Source organism: Salvia hispanica, unplaced genomic scaffold, assembly GCF_023119035.1.
Source record: "Salvia hispanica cultivar TCC Black 2014 unplaced genomic scaffold, UniMelb_Shisp_WGS_1.0 HiC_scaffold_785, whole genome shotgun sequence".
Classification (NCBI taxonomy): domain Eukaryota; kingdom Viridiplantae; phylum Streptophyta; class Magnoliopsida; order Lamiales; family Lamiaceae; genus Salvia; species Salvia hispanica.
The window spans coordinates 11148-36366 of record NW_025952560.1 but is presented as its reverse complement, the minus strand read 5'-3'; the positions used below and the strand labels follow the sequence as shown (position 1 = coordinate 36366).

Here is a 25219-nt window from a genome sequence, read left to right as displayed (position 1 = left end):
TTGGATAAGAGCCCTAAAATAAATAAATAAATAAAATTTAATATTAGTGTTAGTGGAATGATGTGTAGAGTTATTATTTGTTCGACGAAAAGAATATCCCCTTTCTCCACCCATTTAAAATGTTATTTTATCATTTTAAGCTGTTTATGATTTATACTCTTCTACTTCATTCAGCCGTTAATATGGGTAATTCACATTCTACTAATTTTTTAGTTTCACGATTTATTACTCTCTTTGTCCTATAATAGATGGCATACTTGAGAATTATCACGAGTTTAAGGAGATATTATTCTATGTGTGAGGTGGAGAGAAAATAGTATATTTATATTAATGTGAGAGATAGTCTTTTTCAAAAAAATACAAAAGAAAAGTAGGTCATTTTCGTAATATAAGGGAGTACTAAAAATGAGTCATATTCCACTCAATTCTTCACTTACTTTTCTTTATAAAATAAACAATTTTTTACAACTATTACCCAGTTAAAAGAGCTCTTTAAATGGTTGCAGAGATAATACTAGCAAGTAATTCCTCCGTTCGAAGAAAGATAACTCATATTCATTGAACATTAGGTAATTTTATATATTATTTTATATGTTAAGTAGAGAAAATAAATTTTTTAAAAAATTATTTTTTCGAATTTGGCTATGAAAAATTGAAAGTGAGTCATTTTAATTTAAATGGTGAGTAATTCAAGTTGTAGTGTGCAGTCTGTGCCACTCAGTTTATGGACGACCAAACAAAATCGTTTCTCAGAATATTTTGGGAAAAGGGATTAATTATTTATTCGAAACTTCTTCTCCTACCCTTATAGTTTTTTTTTCTTTTTCTTGCGTTATTTTAAATAACAGGATAATCAAAAAATTTACTACTCCATAATTTCAAGCTTATTCGTTCGATTTCCAATAAATACAGTCTTTAGTCTTTACCAACAACGCAATTTCCTTGATCGACATGACAATTAGGTGCTGATGTATAATTTATATTTTCAGACAAAAGAATACTACTATAATGTATTGAAATCAAATGTAATTTTTGATTAAGTTACACTTTCTACACAACTAAGAACGTACGATTAATTAGAGATTAAAAGAGTAAGCGCATGCTAACACTCTACAGTAGTATCTTTATTTGTAGAAAAAAGTCTTATTTTTAAGTCTTATTTTTTCACACCAAAATTAATTTATGGCAAGTTTCTATCTTTAGTGAGATGGTCTAAATTTTTTCACTACCAACATTGTTTCGTGAATGGATATAATATATTATTTCCTTAGGGCAATCGATAATGGTGGCCTTAAATCCGAAGCTTATCTCAACTAGTCTTGATTTTTTCCTACCACGTCAGAACCCATCTCCTGCAATAGGAATCCATCTCACATGGCCTATCTCAGTCCACATCAACACTATTTAATTTTTTTGTTTTTAATGTCAATGGCTAAATAATTTAAATTAAAATACATAATAAATTAATTCTTCGATAAAATTACAATAAAACATTAGTGCTTGATTGGGTTGTTCTAGTCGGCGTCGAATCAAAATCCGAATCGGAAGTGAAATTGAAAGACATTTCTAGTGAGAAAAAAATGTGAGTAGAGAAGGATGTGGGTGTGTGAAATGAATGGGATTGTGAGGGCCCCACAATGGCGGCCTATCTCGGTACCGATGGGGGAGGGGGTGTGTTTGGATGGTGGATCAGTTGAGGCTCTAGCTTGACCTTGGGCGGAGCCCTTGGTGAGTGGAGATCGACTCCCTCTCCATTGTGAGTGGCATGAAAAATGATGTCGTTCTTTTTAGATTTATATCGTCGGGAAGGCTTAAATTTTTTACTACATCTGTTTATAAAAAAATAGTCTTCGTTGTATTGATTTTAGTCAAAATTGGTAAAAGTAAGATAAATGAAGAAAAATTTAATGCAAAAAATAGTACTCCCTGTCCCCAAAGAGTATGTACTATTTGCTTTTTCGTCCGTCCTTAAAGACTATGAACTTTCTAAATTTTAAAATTTCAAACAACATACTAAATCTACACATCGTTTTATTTACAACTTATAGTACCAATTAAACACTTATACCGTTATTATAATGTGGACCCCACTCTCCACCAACATTATTTCCACTCCCCTTTCTCTCTCTCTCACTTTTCCCTTATATCTATTAAAATCGTGCCGAACCCAAAGTTCATACTCGTTGAGACAATGAAGTATTACTATTAATCTTGTCAAAAGTATTCGTCACTATTCGTATTTTCTTGGGTTGGATTCTTATTTAACCAAACTAATGTTGAAATGCATGCCTTAAGCCATCCCTAACGCTAGGGGCCAAATCGGTCCTGGGCTCCGGCGGTTGGAGGTGGAAAGGGAGGGGCTTGGCCGCAACTCGAGATGGCGGCGAGGCCCGGGCCGCGCCTGTTTGTGGCTCGTCTCGTTCGCGGAGCACGAGTCGGATCTTAATTCCATTTTTTAAATCAATTTTTTTTTTATAAATACCATATTCCTATCCCCTCAATTCTGTAGCATGGAGTGTGTTAAGCTACGACCAACAAGAGATGGATGATCGCCGAGCCTATTGCTCCTAGTCCGGCCACGGGTCCACCATGCGCCGGCCGGGATACGTTGCCGGCTAGTAATGATGAATATGACATCGTTGAGATGGAGCCCATTGCCCAACGGAAGGACAAGGGCAAGGCTGCGGAGCAATTATGATAGCGGGCCGAAGGAGTACAACGTCGAGGAGACCTTGTTTTTGTCAAGATCTTCATTGATGTTTCGAGGACCCCATCATCGGCAACCAACGGTGAGTAAAGTATTTGGAGCGGGCGAGAAGTTTAACGCCGGTCAACCAAGAGGGACGGCCGACGTGACTACGTGAAGCTTTGGAAGCACTAGCAGAGTTCAAAGGGACATATCGAAGTGGAATGGCAAGTGGACGAACGTGGTCCGGCTGTGGCGAGATGGACCTTGTGTCGAAGGGCAACGAGGAGTTCTACATGGCTGGGAAGAAGCACTTCAAGTACTACGATGTCCGGAAACTACCCTACAAGCGATGGAGGGCCTACAATCGACCTCAACATGCCCGGACGAGGTCCAGACTTCTCGGCCCCAACATTGAAAGTCTTCCGATGGGGACTAAAGCGGTGAAGAGAAAGTAAAGAAGAAGACCGCTACGAGTCAGATAGTATGCTCATGCCGTTACCCAACCCTTGCTAGGTAAGATGCCGACTCTATGACAAGAATGAGTATTTCATTGCGGTTAGGCCATCGAAGGACTTGGCGCAAAAGGATATTCGCAATGTCGGAGTTTAAACTCGAGTTGCATAATGAGATGATCGATCGCATTCGCTCAAGTATGAGAAAGAAATAGTAGTTTTTTTTCTTTAATTTTTTCATAATTAAAATTTTAAAATTTTTAGGACTTGTTATTTTTAATTTCCAAGGTTTGTAGTTTTCAGTTTATAAATAAATAATGAATTTTCAATATTATAATTGTTCAACGTTTTTAATTTTATGACTAAAATAGTTTATAGTTGTGAATAATGCAATTTATTACTCCCTACTCTATAGTAGATGTCACACTTGGTGATTGCAGAGATTTAGGAGGTATGAGAGAAAACTTTTTCAAAAAAGGAAATGTTACATTTTTGGGACAATAAAAGGAAAGTATGACGTCGGTACGAAGGAGTATTTATGATCAACGCAGAAAATAAAGGGAATGTTGATATGGCAGAGACTTAGGGCCTAGCCCCATAGGGTTCCGGATGCCCTTAATACCTTCACAAATTATGTCCACAAATCCAACGAACAATTGGAAAGGAGAACGTACCATATTTAATTTATGCAATTGAAAATGACTTATTGTATCAAAATGCCGAACTTTGACAGGTTTTGGTTTTGTTTAAATTAGGTAAGTTTCACAATAACAACAACTTGTTAATTTGTTTTAGTGGTTGATTAAGTCTGTGGTTTAAATTTCCCTTTCTCTCCAAATTCATGTTTTTCCCAAACTCCTAAGCTAAGCACACCTACTTAATGAAATTGATAGAGTACTTTATTATGTTATAACAACCCAATGATTGACGCACTCTATAGTTAATTAAGAATATTGAACACACGACAACTGCTTTACTAAATTATTGTCGTGCGTAACACCTATTTATATTTCATTAACACATAGGCACACCGTACATATTTAATACTCCTCCGTCCAACAATAGAATCCCATTTTTCCATTTTGGATGTCCCAGGAATAGAGTCCCGAATCTACTTACCATATTTAGACAATTTAATTACCCTCCCCTTCTCACTAATTTACACAATTGCCATAAAAAAAACACCCCCACCCCCATCTAATTTCACTCACTCTCTCAAACCCTCATTATCTCTCACTGTCGCTCTCACTCGCTCGCCCTCCTCTTCCTACGCGAAACCTAATTCACCAGTCGCCGACTCCTCCATTTTGTTCTTGGTTTTTTCTCCAGATTATGACTGCAATTTAGTCGATTTCGAAACCAAATTGAATCAATACGTTGGGAATCCGCTGGGCATATTTTGTTTAATTTGAGGGTTCTTTTTTAGTTTAGTTTTTAATTTATTTTCATGAATACATGGCAGCTTGAAATTAATTTTTTTATTATGCGTGGGCTTCATTGAAACGGTATGTGATGAAAAAAATTAAAATTTGGCAGCTTCTTTTTCAATGCAAGATGAAGCAAAAAAGTTTAACACAATTAGGGTGGATCCCAAAATCTACTATCGCATACCATTTATTACACACTTCAAAACTTTCTTAAAATCATCTCTTTAGAAATGAGCTCATTGCTTCGACTGATTCTTTGGACGGAAGGAAAAGTAAATTAATACTACTAGTATTTTATAAGTATGAAGGACACCTCATGCACTATCCACATAATTTAGCCTGCGAGTTCCCAAACAGATGTCGGAGTTATTTCCGTAAAAGGTTTATGTCTAATGTGGCATGTTTTAGAGCTTAACAATATGTCATCTATATACTTACTAAATATAAAATTTAATCCTAATAAACTAGTCTACTAGAAGAAAAGACTCATATATTTTGTAAATTCAAATTTTATAGTATTTTACATTCAATTGATGTCGGACAACACTTAAATCCATAACAAAAAAACTATATTTTCATTTATCATTTGATCAATTAAATTATACTCCCTCCGTTTTATAGTAATGGAGGCAATACTTTTCGACAAGAGATTAAGAAAAATTGTGTTAGGTGAATTAAGTAAAGAGAGAATAAGTTGAAAATGAAAATGGTAGAGAGATGAAGATAGAAAAAAGTAAGAGAGAGTAAAATAGATGTGGAAAAATGTGTTGACTTTCTTAAAAGGGAAATGATCTATTACAATAAACGGATGGAAATGGAAAAAGCGTCTATTACTTAGGAATGGAGGGAGAAACGTACGAGTACTACTTATTTTCACCTTAATTTATATTGGTAGGATTCCGCAAAAATACCGGCGTTTAATGATACTACCTTAAGTTATTAATTTGTGAATTATCACAATGTTATTCTCACTACTTTCACATTATGTTTTATTAACCCACTTTTTGGTACTAGTACTAAATTTGGTGATGGAACGGATATAGAATAAATAAACGACCATGCTGCAACAAATTTATTTATTTATTCACAAAATATGTAGACCACAATTTAGATCATCAAGTCATCATGTACGTGTTTTGTCTTTTTTATGTCAATGTTCTTTATCGTGAATCCACGTGTATGGCTGAAAATTAGTGTATTTAAATATTTCGTAAATCTAACTGTTATTCTCATAAGAATATCGCGTTTTCTTTTTAATGTCCATATAAAATACTGCTTTCTAATTTTGAATTTCTAATAAGGAAGTAATTTCCCACTAACAATATTTTAATTATTTTTTCTCTACATCTCTCTTACTTATCAATTTTACACTAAAACACTCAGTTTGAGCTTAAAATTTATATTCTTTAAAACGGAGATATAATATATACACTCCTTATGTCGAAATGGAGTTTTATCGAATAAATTTAAGAATTTATTTGATTGAATAAAATTGCATGAGATCAATTCACATATTAAAAAATGATACCGACTTTAAATTTGTACTTAGAGATTTTCTTTGTAAAGAGATTTTCTTCGTAAGTATTCCTCCGTTCCATAGTAATAGCGTCATTTCTTTTTTTGTAAAATTTAACACATTTTTTCACACTTATTTTATTCTCTCTTACTTTTTTCTCTATTCATCTCTTTACTTTTTTCATGTTTCACTTTATTCTCTCTTTACTTAACTCACCTAACACAATTTTTCTAATCTCTCATTGAAAAGAAACGCCTCCATTACTATGGAACGGAATAGTACATAGTATACCTGGATGTTAATCGTGCCGGTCTAAGGGTTTCGGGCAATTTTGTTTGAATTATGAGTGATTTATGAAATTTTATCGATTAAAATTACAACTCTAATTCTAAACGCTCGGATTTCAGGTTAGCCTAGCAGGCTAAAAAGTATTAATCATATTATTATTCCCTCCGTCCAGTTTAAAAGTTACATTTTATCATTTAAGTCCGTCCCAATTTAAGAGTCACATTTAGAATCTACCATATTTGGACATAAAATTTAACCTCATTATTTATCAAATTTACACTCAAATACCATTACTTTCTTAAAAATAAAACAAAATAAAATTATAAACATACAAAAAGTTAAAAGGTCTCCACTTTTCCTACTCATTTCAATATTACACACTACAACAACACGGCCTCACTTCATTTATTACACACTCCACCAATTTCTTAAAGAGAGTAGGATTTAGAGACATAATGTCTCTAAGCCATAATACCCCTATGTCACTTTTTCCATAATCTTATTTAAATATGTACTAATATACCCTTATTTCGAAAAAAGGAAAATAACTATTTATTAAGGAAGGAAAGCTAATCAAATGAACTATCTATAATTAATTAATTAATACATGGTAAGTACTATCAATTAAGATTCACATTTTTTAGTTAAAATTTTAACCAATTCTCAACTATTTTCACTACTTGATGAGTATTTATATATAATTATTTTATTATTAAATAATTTTAAAATTCTAAACAACTAAATTTAATTTATAAAATAAAAAGTAAATTATAATTATAATATTCATTGTCATCTAATTATTTTATTATCAAATAGTTATAAAATTTGTGTTATAAAAAATACTTGATGTCTAATATTAAATAAATTAAAATGATATTAAATAGTAATATTTAAATTTTAAGTTATATAAATGATTATATATATTTAGTGTTATCATTCAACAAAAAATAATCATTCAAATCAAATTGTTTTATTAGTCATAAATAATCATTTAAATTATAAGTTATGGAATTAACTACATGTATTTACACTCAATTTCTTAGTGTTATCATTCAACGAAATAATAAATTTGCATTCAAATTTCTTAGTATTATCATTTAAAAGCTATTAAATTTTTAAGTTGTATAAATAGCCACATGTATATATTAAGATATATGTTACTATTGTTTCCAAAATAAAGAAGAAGATTAGATTCCATAACTTAGGAATTATTTAAAATAAAAATAATTGATGAGACTTCTATTCACATTTTAATTCATTTTAGTGTACTACTATTATATATCAACTACTAATTGATGTTAAAATTTAAGAATATAAACAATCACATGTTTTAAAAAATTTAAAAATAAGTGATTGATTGATTTAGTTGGGCATTTAAAAAGTTAAGAATTTAAAGTAATTAAAATTTTGGAATGCAAAAGAATTAAAAATTAAAATTATGAAATTTTTAAAATCAAAACTGTGAACTCAACTAATATTAGTACTATCATATATATCAAAATTTAGTTGTTTGCATGATATAGTGAACCGAGCAAGAATTATAATATTTTATACTAGCAAAAAGAGAATATAACTCAAATAGTAATTATATGAGTTAAGAACATGTGATTATTTTTTTATAGATATTCAATTATAGCATTCTAAATAAGAATTAAAAAAATTAAAATTTGAACATAAAGAATTAAAATTATATCCGAAACTCAATCAAGATGATTATTATATATTATATATCAAATTTTAATTTATTGCATAATATAGTAAATGATCTTATAACTCTAATAATTTATAAAGAAAAAGAGAAAACATTAACTCTATATTTTTAGAATATTACATAGATGAATTAAGAATATGTGATGTTTTTTATTAAGTATGTGATTATTTTTATTGAAACGGTACAATTCAAAACAGTATACCCAATTAGTATTAACACATATAGAAGTGAATTGATTTAAGAACTTTAATGTTTTATTAAGAAAAATAAAAAATATAATTCACATGTCTTTAACATATTAAAGAGATGAGTTCAGAACATGTAAATATTTTTTTGATTAAGGCTCGAATTTAATGTTCCAAATTTTAAGAATATAAAGAAAATAAAATTAATATTAATATTATTAAATTTTTTAAAATCAAAATATTAAATTCAATTAGTATTAATACATTATATATCAAATTTTAATGCATACCATGTTATCGTGAATTGAGCTAAAAGCTTTAATACTCCTTATAAAGAATCTTCTAAATAAAAAAGTGATAAAATCAAATTTATCAATATTAAAAATTACGTTTAATTATAAAATAATTTTTTTTGGCCATAGAAAATCTAATTCTTTACTATTTATAAAATAAGATAACAAATTTTAATACTTTGTAGAGCTAATTATTTTATTAAATTATTTAAATTAAAACTTGGAAAAATTAATTTGATGGGAACAATTGATGGAACACCACCGAGACCCCGTGTCCGTACTCAAGGGGGTCGCGGGCGAAATCAAGGCGTTGGGGGCGAAACGGCGGCGGAGGTGGGCAAATGGCTGGAAATGGTGGGGCGAAGCCGCGGCGGTGGTCGAGGCGCCACCGCGAGGAGAGCAGGGGACCGGAGGAGGTGGCGGCCGAAGTGGTGGGCGAGGTGGCAAGGGCGGACGCGGCGGCGGTGGCGGCGGCGGCGGGATGGCGATGGCGGTGGAGGCCGGCGATCGACCTTCTACAGCACTGAAGAATCCCTTGCTGTAGCCAGAGCTCAGTATGCGGTCACGACCGATTCTATAATCTGTACGGATCGACCGACGTTTGCTTTTGGAATCGCATTCTCGATGTGTACAAGAAATTCAAACCGATGGGAGCGCGAGCGATAGCCTAGCCGTGATCCGAAGAAGTTCGAAGGATTACTAAAGCATTGAAGAAGTTCGTGGCATATACGAGACCCAACTTCGCCTTTGCCGAGAGCACCGCACCGAGCCGACGTACGAGCGTTGTCGTATCGGTTGTACAATACCGAACGTGGCCGAAGTTTACCTACTGGGACGAATACCTCGTTCTGCGTGATCGCCGAAATCAGGAGCATCATCGACAAAGATCCCGCTTCGGGCCGGCGACTAGATCAGGCGCACCGCAACTACAACAGAGAGTGACTCACGCCCCTCGATCCGAACGACGATGCTTCGAGAGGAGCCCTTCCGGACTCTCGGCGCCCACGTCGCAGGCGCGTGCCGCAACCCGGGAACTAGAACCGGCTCTCACTCCTCCCCGCGACCTTACAGCAGGTCCTCAACACCGAGGCGGCTTTGACTCATACCCTAGAGGTCCGATGATGAAGCAACTTTCGGAGAATTTGGCCTTGTACGAGAAGTCAACCGATCCGGAGATCAAGAGATTCTACTATGACCTCATTATTCGACCGAGGTCGGTTGGGATGGGGCGAAGGGTCGCAACGGGCGGTGCCGGCAGTGGGGCGGTGCAAGTGGCGTGGTGGCGGTGGAGGCGGTGAAGATGATGTGATGGATGACGATGACGACACCGAGTAGTCGCGGTGTGCGTCATTTTTTTTATTGTATTTAAAATATTGGCGTTGTATAATTTTACCCTATCTATATTACGACGAAAATTTGGTTTCAATTTTTAATTTTTAAAGTAAGTAAGCATTTTTTAATTATTATAGGTAAATAATTTTTATTCTAGTAATATTAAAATATAACAAAAATGTATGAAAATAATTTTAATTGCTCAAATATAAAAAAAATGGTGGCCAAGGGCCACCATTGGTGGCCAAGTTTTCATGAGCAAGGCCAAGTTTGTTGAGCATGCCCAAGAAATGGTGGCTTGGGCATGCCCAAGAGGGCCACCATTGTGGATACCCTTAGCTCCACAAAATGACCTATATATATGGCTCCAAATAATACTGATCACATGGCAATGAGCATGGGTAGATTCTCAAATGGATTTTTAGATAATTGAATATAAAATTTTTATGAGATTGGGAAAGGATGCTTTTTGTTATTCCCTTCGTCTCCCAAATTTTGTCACATTGACCCAAGCACGGATTTTAAGAAATGTAAGCTAAAGTGGATCGAAAAAGTTGGTAGCATGTTGGTCCTACTTTAAAGTACTTCCTCCGTCCCACTTTAGGAGTCCGATTTACCACTTTTAGGTGTCCCACTTTAGAAGTCCCGGTTGGAATATTTCATAATTGGTAATAGGCCCCACATTCCACTCACCTTTTCCACTCACATTTTATTATAAAACTAATATATAAAAGTATGACCCACATTCCACTATCTTTTTTCACTAACTTTCTTTTACATTTCTTAAACCCGACCCAACTCAACCGGACTCCTAAAGTGGGACGGAGGGAGTATTAGTTTTATACTCTAATAAAATATGAATAGGAATAGTTAGTGGAATATGGGGTCTACTATAAAAAATGGTAAAAATTGAAGTGTGTCAAATTTTGTAGGACATACGAAAATGATAAAATGTAACAAAATTTCAAGGACGGTGATGCACTAATTTGTAGCACTAAATAAACCCCAAGTATACGGGTATATATAGTATAGCTAAAGGTCGGACTCGATATCGAACACGGGGAAGGCAAACACAAAGTGTCTATCCTCACTAAGACTCATCTATTTGGAAGAACTAAGGTTTTTGAAAACTTTTGGAAATAGAAAACAATAAAAAGCAATAAACAACTAAATGCAGATAAAACACGCGAGACAATCTATAGAGATAGGAATCCCGGGATGTGTTCACGCTTATGGTTATACAAATTCCAAACTACATTACCCTAACAAGTTATTACTTTGATAGGACGAGTCGCCTAGCTTATGCTCATGCAATGCAAACGTTGATTACAAAATTAGGGTTGTCAATCCTAACACGTAACTCCATAAAGCTTCTAAGACTCTTGAAAAGTCCTCACTCTCAATTAACAAGGCGTTTTAAGGAAGTTTAACCGTAGCGCTACTAAGTGAATCTAACTAGCTAGAACTCTCTCACAGTTATGAAGCAAGCTATATTAAATCATACAAGTTTGTGTCACTCAATCATGCAAGATCAAAACTACTTAGGGAAAAACAAAGAAAAAACAAAATGGATATTAAATAAAAAAAAGGAATTGTAAAACCAAAGTCGTTACTAACACATCCCTAGAATCCTATGAGCTTAGTTACGCATGATGAAATAAGCTAAACACATAGATTGAAGGGAAGACAATTTGAACATAAAACTAAAGCAAATAAAACCCGTAGTCAACTTCATTCTTGATGTTCTTGAAATTCTTCTCCAACTCCTTGCACAAGTGAAGTACTCTAGCTCTTGATCTCTATGAAATATTTTGCAAGTAGAAGCTCTCTCTTTTTGATGAAGCTTGAGGTCTTATTTATAGGGGAAAGCCAATCCTTGTTGTAGAAGGAAAAGATCTTCAAAATACGGTAAATCTTGGAGCAAATCTAGGGCATCTCGGATTCGTCGCCTTTTCCCGTGGCCCGCAACTTGGCCGCGGTCGCCACGTTGGAGTCCGATAAGGCTAATTTCATGCATTGGTTATAGGGATAAATTCTCGATTTCCCGAGTCCAATAAACATTTTTGAGCCGGTGTGTAGAGAAAATCGCCGGCCACGAAGAAGACAGAGATCGCCTAGTGGAGGAAGGTGCGGGAAAATAAGCTGAACAAGGAAGAGCGCTAGACAAAAGAGCATCGAATCGAAGGCGAAAATCGGCATTACAAGAGCAGTCTAGAAGCTCTATCCATTATAAAAAGGTGCACGCAATCAACATGAGGAACACTTTTTTCCACTCTAGCTTAGTTTTCTACTTTTTCTATACACTCACACACTTGGGGAAATCGTAGGGGGTTCTCATTTCATCGGAAATTTGGATGCAACACCGTCTCCGAAGCGAAGAAACAATTGTCTTTTATTTTTTGTCTACTTTTGGTATTCGCGAGCCCTCGCGTTCGTGCTCGGCCTTGTCTATTACTATCGTTGGATAATTCATATTTTGCTATGAATATCACTACTTTTGTTTGGTTTATCTTATCGTGATGTTTGGGTTTGATTTGCGATTATTGTTGGTTGATCTGAGTTTGGAGTTGTTTTGCAAGAAATCGTTGTTGATCGGTTGAATCTACGTAAACTTGTGAGGATTGAGATGGAAATGATGTTTGGTTGTTGCGGATGGCTTGGATCGGAGTGGATTAAGCATCTCGTGAACGGATCGATTGTTTTCTCTTGATTTTGTTGTTTAAATTCTGCATTCTTGTTTTACCTCATCTAGTAGCGTAGATGCTTTAGTTTGACTGTTCTTCAATTTGTTGGTTTAAATTTTGTTTACTTTGTTTCGATCTTCGTTTTACTCTGTTTTAGCTGGTTGTTTCGTGAAATATATTGGAGAAGATGATGTCAGTTAGTTAGTCCTTTAGTTAGTTATTTTGCAGCTTTTTAGTCGTACTCTACCTTTTCGGAAAATGGTCCCCACATCTAGTTTCTTTCCCGGTCTAGGTTAATTTAGGAAAGCTGTTCGTTCGATCTAGCAATTGTCTCGCTCTATTTTGGTTAATATGCATGCTTTTATGTCTCGCCTAGATCTATTCTGTTAGAGTAGAATATTTCGATTACCAAGTCTAGGAATTAAAGCTCAACCCCAAAAGTTGCGTGGCGCGCAAAAAAAATAGTCCTCGAGTCTTCGAACATGTTTACTTGCGCATTCATCTCTGTGGATTCGATCCCTACTTCCATGTACTAGTTTTCCTAGCTAAAGCGGGTTGAGGGTTTTGAAGAGGAGTTAAGGGAGTGATTGTGTGCCCAACTGACAGGTAGCTCAAGGTTCTCCGAGTTCCTAGACCCGTTGTCTAGTGGATTTCTGGACCGAGGGTTTTGTTCATTATTTTTTTAGAACACGCTTTCGCTAACCATCATTAGCTTCTAAGTCAGCTCTTCAAATGGCGCCGTTGCGGATGGATGGCGTAGGTTTATTTACGTGTTTGAGGATTTGGTGTATATAGTTTTAATTTCGTATTTTTTTTTCTTGACGGTTTATGAGCAAGGGCTCACGATTTGGGAAGCTGGAGTAACCCGTCAGGTCAAGGGACGCTCAAGTCGGTGGCGAGAGTTAAGGAATCAACGTCTACCATCACCACTAGATCGGGTTCTGACAGTAGACCCATTCCCATTCGAGTCGAAAGTGAAAAGGGTGGAACTCATCGGGGGAGAAGACCCGAAGTCGTCTACGATCTGAGCACTTCGAAACCGAGGAAGAGGAAGACGTGGATATGGCACACTTGGAGGATCCCAATCCGGAGATAGGATCACTCACGCACATCGGGCGGTGAGACCGCCCATGTCATAGTCTCGAACTAGCGCCGAGGTCTATTGATATCAAGACAAATGTCTTGGGTGTTTTACCTACATTCTGACGGCAAGGAATGGATGTCCTTTCGAATTCCTAAACGAGTTTAGTAAGTTGTGCGTATCCAAAAGCGACCAACGAGGCTATTGAGGAGGACTCTTCGTTTGCGTGCGTCTCGTTTGCCCTTAAGGGGGGCTAATACTTGTCTTGAGGCTCCCACCGGACTCGATCAACACATGGAAAGATTTCAAGCTGGAATTCCTGGATTATTTCTTCCCGTCCAACAAAACAAATACCCGAAGAAGGAGATTCGGGAATGCAGCGGGATTACGATGAGTCCCTGAGTCAATGCGGTCTCGATTTAAGGGGCTGCTCGGCCTGTCCCAACCATAGGATGATGGAGATTTGAGACCTTTTACCCGTTCTATGAAGGAGCTAATCCGAGTCAAAGGACTTAATGAATTCCTCGAGCGGGGAATTTTACAAAGAACAAGGCAGTGAAGCACGAGAGATTTTGGGAAGGCTGATCGACGCAAAGAAGGCTATGATCACCCGCGTATCATGAGGAGAGGTTCATCAAACGCAATCAAGGAACAAGAAGGAGAAGGAGTTGGGGACAGGATAGATCGGATGGAGAAGACACTTCTTAGTGCGATTGAGAAAAAGAATTCCCCGACCTCGAAGGAGAAAGAGAAACCGCAGAGTCCGGAGGAAAATCAACTCCGGCTCTATTACGGTCCATGACTCAACTTATTTTAACACAAATGATACCCGCAAAGTAACGGGGCTAGTGTAGCAATTAGCAAGCAAGAGTATCGTATCCCACGAGACAAATTCGTATCAACTTAACTACCACGAACAAATGTTGACTACTATCTAGAGAATCGAAATGTTTGGTTTTGTTCTAACACTTATGAAAAACATATAATGAACAAAGAGATAAATAAAAACAAATAAACACGGAGTGAAAAGATAATATGGAGAAAATTGTAGAACTCAAGGATCCGATGCACAATTCCAAGCTCTATTCAATCAATTGTCTTACCTTTTGGTGTCTCTAGAATTACTAAGTTCGACCCACGATTATAGATTAAACCCCTCCCGAGGTAGAACACCTGTAGATTAAGTGCTAGGATTGAAGTCCCTTCTAATCCTAAAACCCCTAACTCCCAAAGCTCGATTAGGTCAAAGACCTCACTCAAAACCTCATCTCCCGAGTTTTATTGCATTAAGGTGTAACTATTCCTATTTCCAGTTAATTATTTCATCTCCGATTAATCTAATTAATCCTACACAATCAAGTGGTGATCAAGCAATTGAAAGGAATAAACCCAAGAATAATCAAATAACTACAAGAGCAAGGTAAGAACCAAATCAATTGGATAAAAACTATGAATTTAATGCATCTTCACCAAGAATTCTACAAAAGGTGTTTAGCTACTCATGTTCATGGAGAAAACTAAGTTTAACACAAAGAATCCGAACAAAAACATGAAAGATGGATACTAAGAACTCTTGTGGAACGAATCTATGGAGTGAAGTATTCAATCTTCCGATTTGGAGTCTTCAATCTTCAATTCTCTCTCTAGAAGTGTTCTTGGAGGTGTATGTGAGTGTTGGAGGCGGTAAGGTAGAATCAATCTTTGAGCCCTAGGCGTTCTTCCTTTTAATCCTCCTTAGAAAATCGTGTTTTTGGAAAGAGAATACGCCAAAATAGTGGTCATTTTCGACCACTTTCTGACCCTTTTCGCGCAGAATCGTTGTGCCCGGCCGGGTGAATTTATAGTGTAATAATTCACCCGGCCGCGTGAAATTTCTAGACAGCGCAGTATTCTTGTAACGGCCATAACTTCTTCTACCGAACTCCGATTAAGGTGTGCGAGATACCCAGCGAAGCTCTTTCGAAGACGAAGAGATTGATATGCATTAGGAGCTGATTTGACTTCAAAATCTCCAGTAAATATTGTCTCAAACCAAGGCTGCTGCACATCCACATATTTTGTACCTTTTCACACATTCTTTAAAAAAATGGTCAACATACCAATATAATAGAGAAGTAGATATAAACATGTTCAATAATAGACAAAATATGATCAAATTCATACATAACCACCCTCTAAAACCATGTAAAATCCAAGTATGTCGGTCCACCCGATGGAGAGTTCCAAGCCCAGGTAAATGCGGTAGGGAATTGGAATGAAAATAATCGAATACAAGCTGAAATCAATGGAAGATCAAGGAGGCACCATGGAGAGAAAACCCTTGTTTTAGATGGGCATACGGAAACCAACGCTCCGGCTACAGTCACGAGAGGCCCAGCGAGCGCTGCCGTGGTCGGGACGGACCCCAGCATAATTCGACTGGGCGAGGAAAAACCGGAAGGACCAAATAACGGAGTTATAGCAATCAAGGGGACCAATCCAATTGGAACAACATGAACCGAGTAATCAAGGGCTCTTATGTGCCCCACATCGGGAACGCCACCGGAAACAATCATAATTTCCAGATGCACACCGGAAATCAAGGGTCGGGGAACCGGTTCAGAACAATCAAGGAGGTCGGGGTAAATATCGCCCAAATCGGGGAGCGGACCGAGCCACAATCGGGGTCAAGTTCAAATCAATCGAACTACAAGCCTCCAGGAATGCGGATGAGATGGTACATGACCTAGTCGGCTCTCAACAACACGCGGAACAATATGCAGGGCAAACAATGATGTGGTACACAAAATCCAAGATGCTCAACAAGAGCATATTTGTGCTATGGATATGTTGGCAAGCAAATGTCGCAATTGGCCACTTCGTTGAATGAGATGAGGGGACACGAAGGAAGGATACCTCAGTGAAACCACGGCCGGGCAAATATTAGTGGGAATAACTTTGAGGTCGGGACGGGCATGAGGGTCCGAAGATGAGAAAAGATGAGAATACACCTCTATTAACGAGCAAGGAAGGCAAGACCCACCGACCTAGAGGGCCACGAGGTAACCAATGTCGAGTAGAAGCAGCTTCAAAAAGGGGATTTGGAGAAACCATTTCCCTCGGATGGCCGATCCATTTTCTTAGACCCAAACCTGAAGTGGAGATTGAGGAATGAAGGAAAGAAGTCGGTGAATCATCCATCTCAGCCCGGCGGGGACGTTGAAGCGACGAAGCCATTCCCTCATCGAGGGAAGCCAAAAAGAAGGACGACAGAAGACTTCATGGAGATTTTCGGCAAGTTGATATAAACCCTGCCCTTCCTACAAGCTTTGAAGCTGCCTACATTAAAGTAAATTCATCAAGGAGTTCATAGTAGGAAAAACCAAGCCCAAGGAAGATAGTAATTGGAGAAAATGGTCAGGGGATACAGAAGAGGAGGATGCCATCAAAATGCAGAACCGGTATGTTCACTTTGCCTATTTCTCCGGGTGACATAAAAATTGAGCATGCTATGTGTGATCTAGTAGCTTCGATAAATGTGTTACCACTTTCGATATATAAGGTTGATAGGAATGAGTCGGTGGTAATCAAAGTGGTAATTAACCCGATAAAACAGATTTCCCCCGAAGGTGTGTTGGAGAACGTGATAGTGAAAGTGCATGTTTTCTCTACTAATTTTCATGTGATAAAAATGAGTGATAATGAATTCCCTGAGTCCGGAGTTTTATTAGGGAGGCCATTCTTACGCACCGCTAAGATTATAATAGATGTGTTTATGGAACAATATGCCTGGATTATCATGGGGAAAAATACACGTTTAACATCGATGAAGCCATGAAAAAACCATTGGATGTTGGGAATTCGCATTCGTGATGTCATTAACCCCTGGTCCAGGAATATCTTGAGACCAATTAATGCGAGAACGTTTAACAATTCGGAGTTGAGCCACTTTTTAAAGGAGGGCGGGGATGGTGTGAAACCCTATTAACTGGAAACCCCAAGGATGACAAATCAATGAGGCGATCATGGCATTCTCCCCCCAAACCCCACGCCATTCGAGCCACGGGGTCCGTTGTGTGAAAGGCCCAGACGAGGGAACAAATTTGGATGAGATAGCAACAAAGAGTATGGAAAAAAACCCCCCAGGAAGCCATCACACCAAAGAAGGAGTTGAAGAAACTACGAGACCCGAAGTATGCCTACCTTGGGGAAGATGAAATATTCCCGTGATAATCCAGCCCTTGACGGAACATGAGAATGATCTATTGGAAGTAATCCGGAGGAACAAGAAGGCCAGGGTGGACGTCTCCGACTGTGGGAATCGCCCGATCTCCGCATGCACCACATCCGACTCGGAAGAGGGGGCGAAGGGGGTAGAGACCCACGGCGCAAGCTAAACCCAAACATGAGGGAAGAAGAAGAAGGAAGCTAGACCCACGCCAGTTCACATGGTACCAAAGAAGTCGAATACAAATTGTGGAAAATGATAGAATGAATTGGTGCCTACTAGATTAGTATTTGGGTGGAGAATGTGCATTGATTACGGAAGCTTAATGAAGCCACTAAAAAGGATCATTTTCCTTTCCGTTCATGACGATGTTGGAAAGGTTCGGAAAGCAATATTTTTGCTTCCTAGACGAATACAGTGGATACTTCCGAATATGTGGATCCGGAAGGTCAAGGAAGACAACTTTACTGCCCGTTTGGTACTTATGCATATAAAAAAGCCGTTTTTGGGCTATGCAAAGCACGGGAACATTCTAGCGTTGTATGATAAGTATCTTCTGGATTGTTGGAGGTATGTGTTGAAATTTTATGGATGATTTCACGTGTATGGAAATTCCTTCGATGCATGCTTGGCCAATTTAGATCTAGTGTTGAGAAGGTGTCAAGAGAAGAATTTAGTCCCAAAATTGAAAAATGTCATTTCATGGTACCGAAGGAATAGTCCTCGGGCCCTGTAGTCTCGAGAGAGGGATTCAAGTGGATAAAGCCAAGGTGGATGTAATCTCAAAACTACCCTACCCCACGAATCGGGAAGGAGGTCGAGGGTTCCTGGGTCACGCGGGTTTCTATAGGAGGTTCATCGGGAATTTTGCAAAAATGCCCAACCGCAACGCATCTCTTGACATGATGTGGAATTTGATTTTGATGAAGGATACAAGAAGGCTTCCGATTTTAAGGATGACTTGCCCCGCCCCGACAACGCCCAATTTTGGGTTACCCCCTTTAAGTAATGTGTGATGCGAGTGATTTTGCGTAGGAGATCCTAGGTCAAAGGATTGACGGGAGAAGCTATGTCATTTTTTTTGTCTCGAAGACCTCAACCGGGCTCGAAGAACTATGATACCAATGAGAAGAGATCGGGCGGTGTACTCATTCGAGAAATTTCGCCTATTCGTTAAGTCGAAAGTAATAGTCCACCGATCATGTTGCGATTAAGTATCTCCGGCCAAGAGGGAGTCTAAGCCAAGGTTGATTAGATGGTGTTGCTACAAGAATTTGATTGGGAGGTAAAAGACAAGAAAGGGGCGGGGAACAAAGTTCGGATCATCGAGAATATTCAAAGGGGATACGGGTGAAGCTATACCGGGTGCCTTCCCGAGGAACATTTTATTATATATGGAAGTCGCTAGGTCTATTGACTGGAGCTGTTCACAAGAAAGTCTAGGAACATCGGGAAGGGGAAAACGTCCCATGAATGCGAGCCATAGTTCGTTGACGCCATTACTGTCACCTGGAGAACTACGGGTCCCACGAAATTTCCGCCAGAGAATGAAGTAAGAGTGAAGCCAAATACTACTTCGGAACCCACCTCCGGAAGATGTGCTCGGACGGGGTTTTCCGACGATACATCCGGTGGGAAGAAAAAATGTTTTGAACCCCGTCATACTTTAGCCCGGGGGGGGATTTTGGGCCTAGGAAAACCGCCGGGAATGTTTTGGACGGTAGATTTTATTGGCCGACTCGAACAATGACTCTTTGAATTTTTTTCAAGTCTGTGAGAGAAGTCAACTGCCGGGGAATTTCTAGAAGAGATGAGATGCCGCAAAAATCCGATAATAGTTTGTGAGATCTTCGATGTTGGGGCATGGAATTTAGGGCCCTTTTCCCATCTTCATATGGGAATACATACATTTTTGGGTTGCGGTAGATTACGTATCCAAGTGGATAGAAGCAAAGGCTACAACCACCTCGAGTCAAAGGAGGTAGCTAAATTTCGGGCCAATATTTTCAACGGTATGGGGTGCCCCGGGGCCATCATCTCGGATCAAGGTACGCATTTTGTAACCGCACAATAGAAGCTTTGATGAGAAAGTATGGTTACTTGCTGGGATTGGTGCCTCTTGACGGAGTCATGCATACACAAATAAATCGGATCTCGGATCTATTTGACCGATCATGGGATTAATTATCTACATATTAAACAATCAAATTGCATTCAAGAACACAAATAATTCATATAAAAGGAATTAAAACCCCATTCATGAATTCCTACGGTTTAGTTCCGATCGTTCTCCAAGAAAATGACGATTCTTGCGCCCCCCACGTGATGTTCTTCATACTCAACCACGAATCTTCAATCTTATCCGAACCCATATAATGACCTTTGGGTGGGCAAAGCTTCGAATCAAAAGGGCTGATTAAAAAGAAGATAGAACCGGTTTATGAAGGAGAAAACCGTTCACCCCGGAGAGGGAGAACGAAATTTATGTGTTGAATAACATTAAATCTCCTTTCTAATCTCCTTTTATATTGAGTTATGATGGGCCCTTGATTGGACTTTTACTAATTAAATTAGGCAATTTAATACGGGTCCAGCGAGAATATTATTATAATCCATATAGTATAATAATAATATTGTCCAGTCATCCCAAATTACAGTAACCCGGGCTTTACCCCTTTAATTTATTATCTCCGTATTTAAGATATAAATACCAATTAATTAATTTAAATCTTTATTTGACTTTAATTAATTAATATCTTTCAAGAGTTATCAGTTCAAAATCTTTATTTATTATTGGAATAAATTTCCCAACCGGCGAGTTTCTGAATAAAAAAACCCTTTTTTTCGAACACATCGAGGATTTTATCAAATGGACTCACCCGGCACACGATTCATTGCTCAATCTACCCTCTAGACATTGATCACCACCACCCAAAATATCGGGATTCTTGGATTCGAAGAATCCGCCCATTTGATAAATCAAAGTAGTGCATAACCCAATATCGTATGCTCAATCTTTTATCAACAATGATTAAGAAATAACAATCACGAGACCTCGTCTTTGGTAAATAGCAAGAAGGACTTATCTCAATTTTTAGATCCTTGGTGTTATACCACAGTTATCGTTTATTTCCTAAGGTAAGGAAACATGCGGATGACACGCACCTTTCATGATAGGTAATCCTATCTAGGTTGTGAAATTCTATTTCTCTTCTACAAAAGGCCTGCGTCACCTTTGTGAACGTCGTTCCGACCAGTCTACTATGTAGAAGAATTAGACTTATTTGCTTTTATCGTTTAAATGTTTGAGAAACATCTTATAAATGCACAAGCAAACATCAATCGATAAAAAATTTCTTCTTCTCGCCTTGGGTTAAAAGTGGATTGTAGAATTTATTGTATCAAACAATTCTATCCATTCAACATGCTCGAAATATGCTTTTGTATACCAATCCTAACATGTACATCATCGGTTATCCACCCCCTATCTCCCTAGTCGAATGGTCAGCGAGGAGATTTGAACAGAGAAATCAAAAACATCTTGGAAAAGACGGTGAAACCCGGAAGATTGGAGTAAGCACCTCGCGATGCTCTCAGGCATATAGGAATGCTTCAAATCGTCAAACGGGATGTCACCGTACGGTTGGGGTTCGGGAAGATGTGCTTTTGCGTGGAAGTGGAGCATAAGGGCTTTGGGGGGATGAAAGAGATGAATATGAAGGCATGGCTGTGAAGGGAGGAGCTTGGGCTACGGGAATTAGAGGAACTAAGCGGAGGCATTCGTCTCGGCCATGTGGTATAAAGAAAGAACAAAGCTCGGCATGATAAGAATCTCAGTCGGAACTTCGTAGGGCGAAAAAATCTCTTTTTTCAATCCCGTGAGCTAATGCGTAAGTTGAAATCCTGTGGATAGGGCCATACACGATCATTGGCCTTCGAGCAAATGGAGGTTTTTAGAGATTCAAGGAAGCGCCCCAAACTCGTTCCTTTCTTTTAATGGGCCGAGTGAAGGTATACGAGATAAAACGAGATATGCATGTGGTGGAAGAGACGCCACACTGCATCTGCCATTTTTCTTAGGATGGTGACGAGTGGATATCCTTAATGAATTCCTAGGTCGAGTAAAGTGGGAAACAAAAATTTATTTTGCAGCGGCCTATGAAATCTTGAGGATACTTTCATTCTTATGTAAATAATTCGATTCTTTCTAAAAACAAGAAAATCGAACAAATTAAAATTTTAATCTTCTAAAAATATTTTGAAGCACCAAACTCCTTGGGGAAATTGCTTTGTCACTCATGATCTCCGGCCCAGAATTTGGTGTTTCATTTCTTTGATCGAATTCCGCTTTTCGAGGAGCATCTGGTTCTTTACATCAATGTACAGCTGTCCTTTGCCATCTTGAAAAGTGGAGATATTTGATTTTCAATCGAAATCAATCGTTCACTTTTCCTTATACTCTCACAGTCTCTCTCTAAATAATTTTCCCTAAAATCGTTTCTAACCCTTTAACCAAAATCTACCCCCGAGAAAATTGTGAGTCTGCAGGTAGCCATGAAGAAAACACGAGAAGCGACCACGCGAAAGAAGGAGACCCGACGCAAACAAGCGCCGCTCAATCGACTTTCTCGGCACTCGATATAGGTTGAGAATGGAACCCGACTTCGTACGAGATTCCTCTACCGTCAAAGTCCGTGAGGAGGCATTCTTGAAGGAAGCTTGGAGGAGAAGTTCGGGAGTAAGGAAGAGGCCGAGAAGCTTTCTCCTATTTCTCGATGTTCCGCCATGAACCGCCGGAAATTCTGAAGAATCGGTGGCCCAACAACCCAGTTCAAACCAGAGGACTCAAAAACCCCGAATCGACTCGTCGAAGCTGGGCCGAACCCGGAGCATTGCGGAAACGAGAATTAAAGCGAGCGCGGACTCGAGGGAGCGTGGCCAGTCTACGGTGAAATTGACGGGATGGCGGTGGATCACTCTTTAGATGGAGTCGCAAGGGAAAGTACTTCGCATTTGATTCTGATTGATGGAGGAAATCCTTTGTGGTTGAAATTGTGGGAGGGGGAACCCACTGTTTCCTAAGAATGTAGAGAGGGAAACCAGGTTTATATGTGGAGGGAGAACCCCGTTTGATTACGGGGCAACCCCAACTTTGCTGTTGAGGGGGAAACCCGGTTGTGGCAGAAAGGGGAGAAATCCCCAGCCTCAAACACGGGAGGAGACTCGATTAAATCTACGGGGAAACCAGGTTAAATGTTGAGGAGAAATCCCACACAGAATTCTAGAGGGGGCAGTTCCCCGTTGATGTTACGGGACGGAAACCCGAAGAGGCGAGGCCGTTGGATGTAGTGGATCTAGAGAAGGAGGTACCGGAGGACTCACCGGCCCGTCTGCGAGCGTCAAGGAGATGGTACGGCGAAGCTTCTTGGACAGGTCGATGAGGATGACAGAGACGAAGGGATCGAGTTCGACGGGGGCGACGAGCATGCGAGGAGGAGAGACTCGACTGCGAAGATGAGGTAGGCCGCCGCGGAAGGGCGTGGAGTGGCGGGGGCACAAGAGGAAGGAAAGACAAGCTGTCGTCCACTCGGCCAAGAAATCTCGAGAGGCTACGTCTCGGTCGGGAAATCTCCCCCGCCCGCTCCCCAGGCCTCTGGACTTGGTGAGTAGTGAGACCCCGAGGAAGAGCTCGAGGAAGAGGAGGAGACCCCAAGCCGGGCGAGAGGAGATCCTGGATCATGAAGAAGCTCTTGGGATCTATGTCTAAGTTCAGCTGACTAGAAAGGACACGGACATACAAGGATCGAGTGCGGTCGGGGAAGCCCCGCTCATCCCGAGGGAAGAGATCTGACGGGGACTTCGGCGAGGGAGATAGAGTGCGAGGAATAATTCCTTGGTCACATCAAGGGAACTTTGGTGGCTCTTGAACCATGAGTGAGCAGGGAGGTACCCGGTGGAGACGGCCCGGGAATTTTTCTCCACCTTTAAATTCAAGGCAACTACCGATCCGGATGCGAACTCTATCTCTTTTCCGTCTTTTCACCATCGAGCATACCATGAGTGTGAGGAGTGGTCTTTGAGGATGGGGCTATTTACTAAGCGAGGGAGAGGATGACGAAGGAATTTGGGATGACGGAAGTATCTGACCCACAAAAAGACACCATGGATTCTCATCACAAAGGCACTTTGGGAATACTTGACACACGCTAGGAGCGGAATTTTCAAAACCGGCATATCAAAGGGATCCACCTCACCCGACCATCTTCTCCGCTTCGCCGGGAATTCATCGGGTACAATCTGTCAGTAAACCACCAAGCCGGCTCGACATCACCACTGCCCGAGCTATACTTTACTTGGGTGCATGTCTAAACGCATCAAGGTTCGGCTTGGATATTGGATTTAGCCCGGGCTGCCATCGGATATTTATAACCCCTCCCGCCACATGTACACTTGCCACACTTGAGCGCGCACACATAGGCCCATGACTTCGTGTGAAGATTGGGAAGAGCGGCGGGAATGTTACAATGTATGAGCCCCGGAGTTATTCGGCATGGAGTACTTTTTCAACAAAGGGCTCTTACATATGGAAGGAAGAGGTTGTGCTTCTACAACATAGGGGCCAACGTGGACAAGGTAAAGCGTGACCGGGTTTGGTGGAGAGCGTGGTGAATAAGGGACGTGCGGAGGGCTATGAAGGAAAGAAATAGCCGTGGTGAGATGAATGTGGGAAGTCAAGAAGAGGCGCTACGGGGGAGATCAAAGGGAGTTTGGATACCTGTTGGGCTGACCATGCGCGAGAATAGAGGGAGAGGATGACAATGCAGTCAGCTTATGCGAGAAAATGGCGGTATGATTGCAGGAGAGATGTTTCCCCGCATCAAGGAGAAAGCGCGGCCGTCCAGGAACTTCCTCCGACGGCGGCTTCCACCCTCTCCAAGCCTTGGTAGCCCCCACTCGTGCCTCCATCCTTAGGCGTCGTACGTAGAAGGAAACCCCTGTCGAGACCCCGTTGTGCGAAGGGAAGCGTCGGCGGCGCCCGAAGAAGAAAGTGTTCGCCCCATTACCATCAGTCTGGCTCCCAAGGGGCCGGACCCAGTGAATCCCCCGTTGACCAAGTAAATTTTACATTTGGAGTCATTTCATTTTTGTTTTTGTTTTGTATATCGTGTTGTTTTGTCTTGAGCATGTTTAATTGTTTTCTTATGTTCTCCCCATAGCCCAATCTTTGGTCTAAGTGTGAGAAGTTTATATGTTTCTTCGGCATGTTTTTTGTGATTAGGTGTTCATCTCCCACTTAGCCCAATTCTTGGTCTAAGTGTGAGAAGTTGTGTATATTCGATATGTTTGTTCCTGT

General features: G+C 39.5%; 1 protein-coding gene across 1 annotated transcript in view; it reads right to left on the bottom strand.

Moving 5' to 3' along the window:
• Positions 1–24831, bottom strand: part of LOC125200048 (inositol transporter 1-like) — a 29466-nt gene extending 4635 nt beyond the window's left edge. Inside the window, exons 1-2 of the mRNA XM_048097846.1 lie at positions 24641–24831; positions 23248–23596 (exon numbers count right to left, since the gene is read on the bottom strand). Of these exons, the coding sequence (XP_047953803.1) occupies positions 23248–23596; positions 24641–24831 (540 nt within the window). The remainder of the gene's footprint in view (positions 1–23247; positions 23597–24640) is intronic.
• Between the last annotated feature and the right edge of the window lie 388 nt (positions 24832–25219).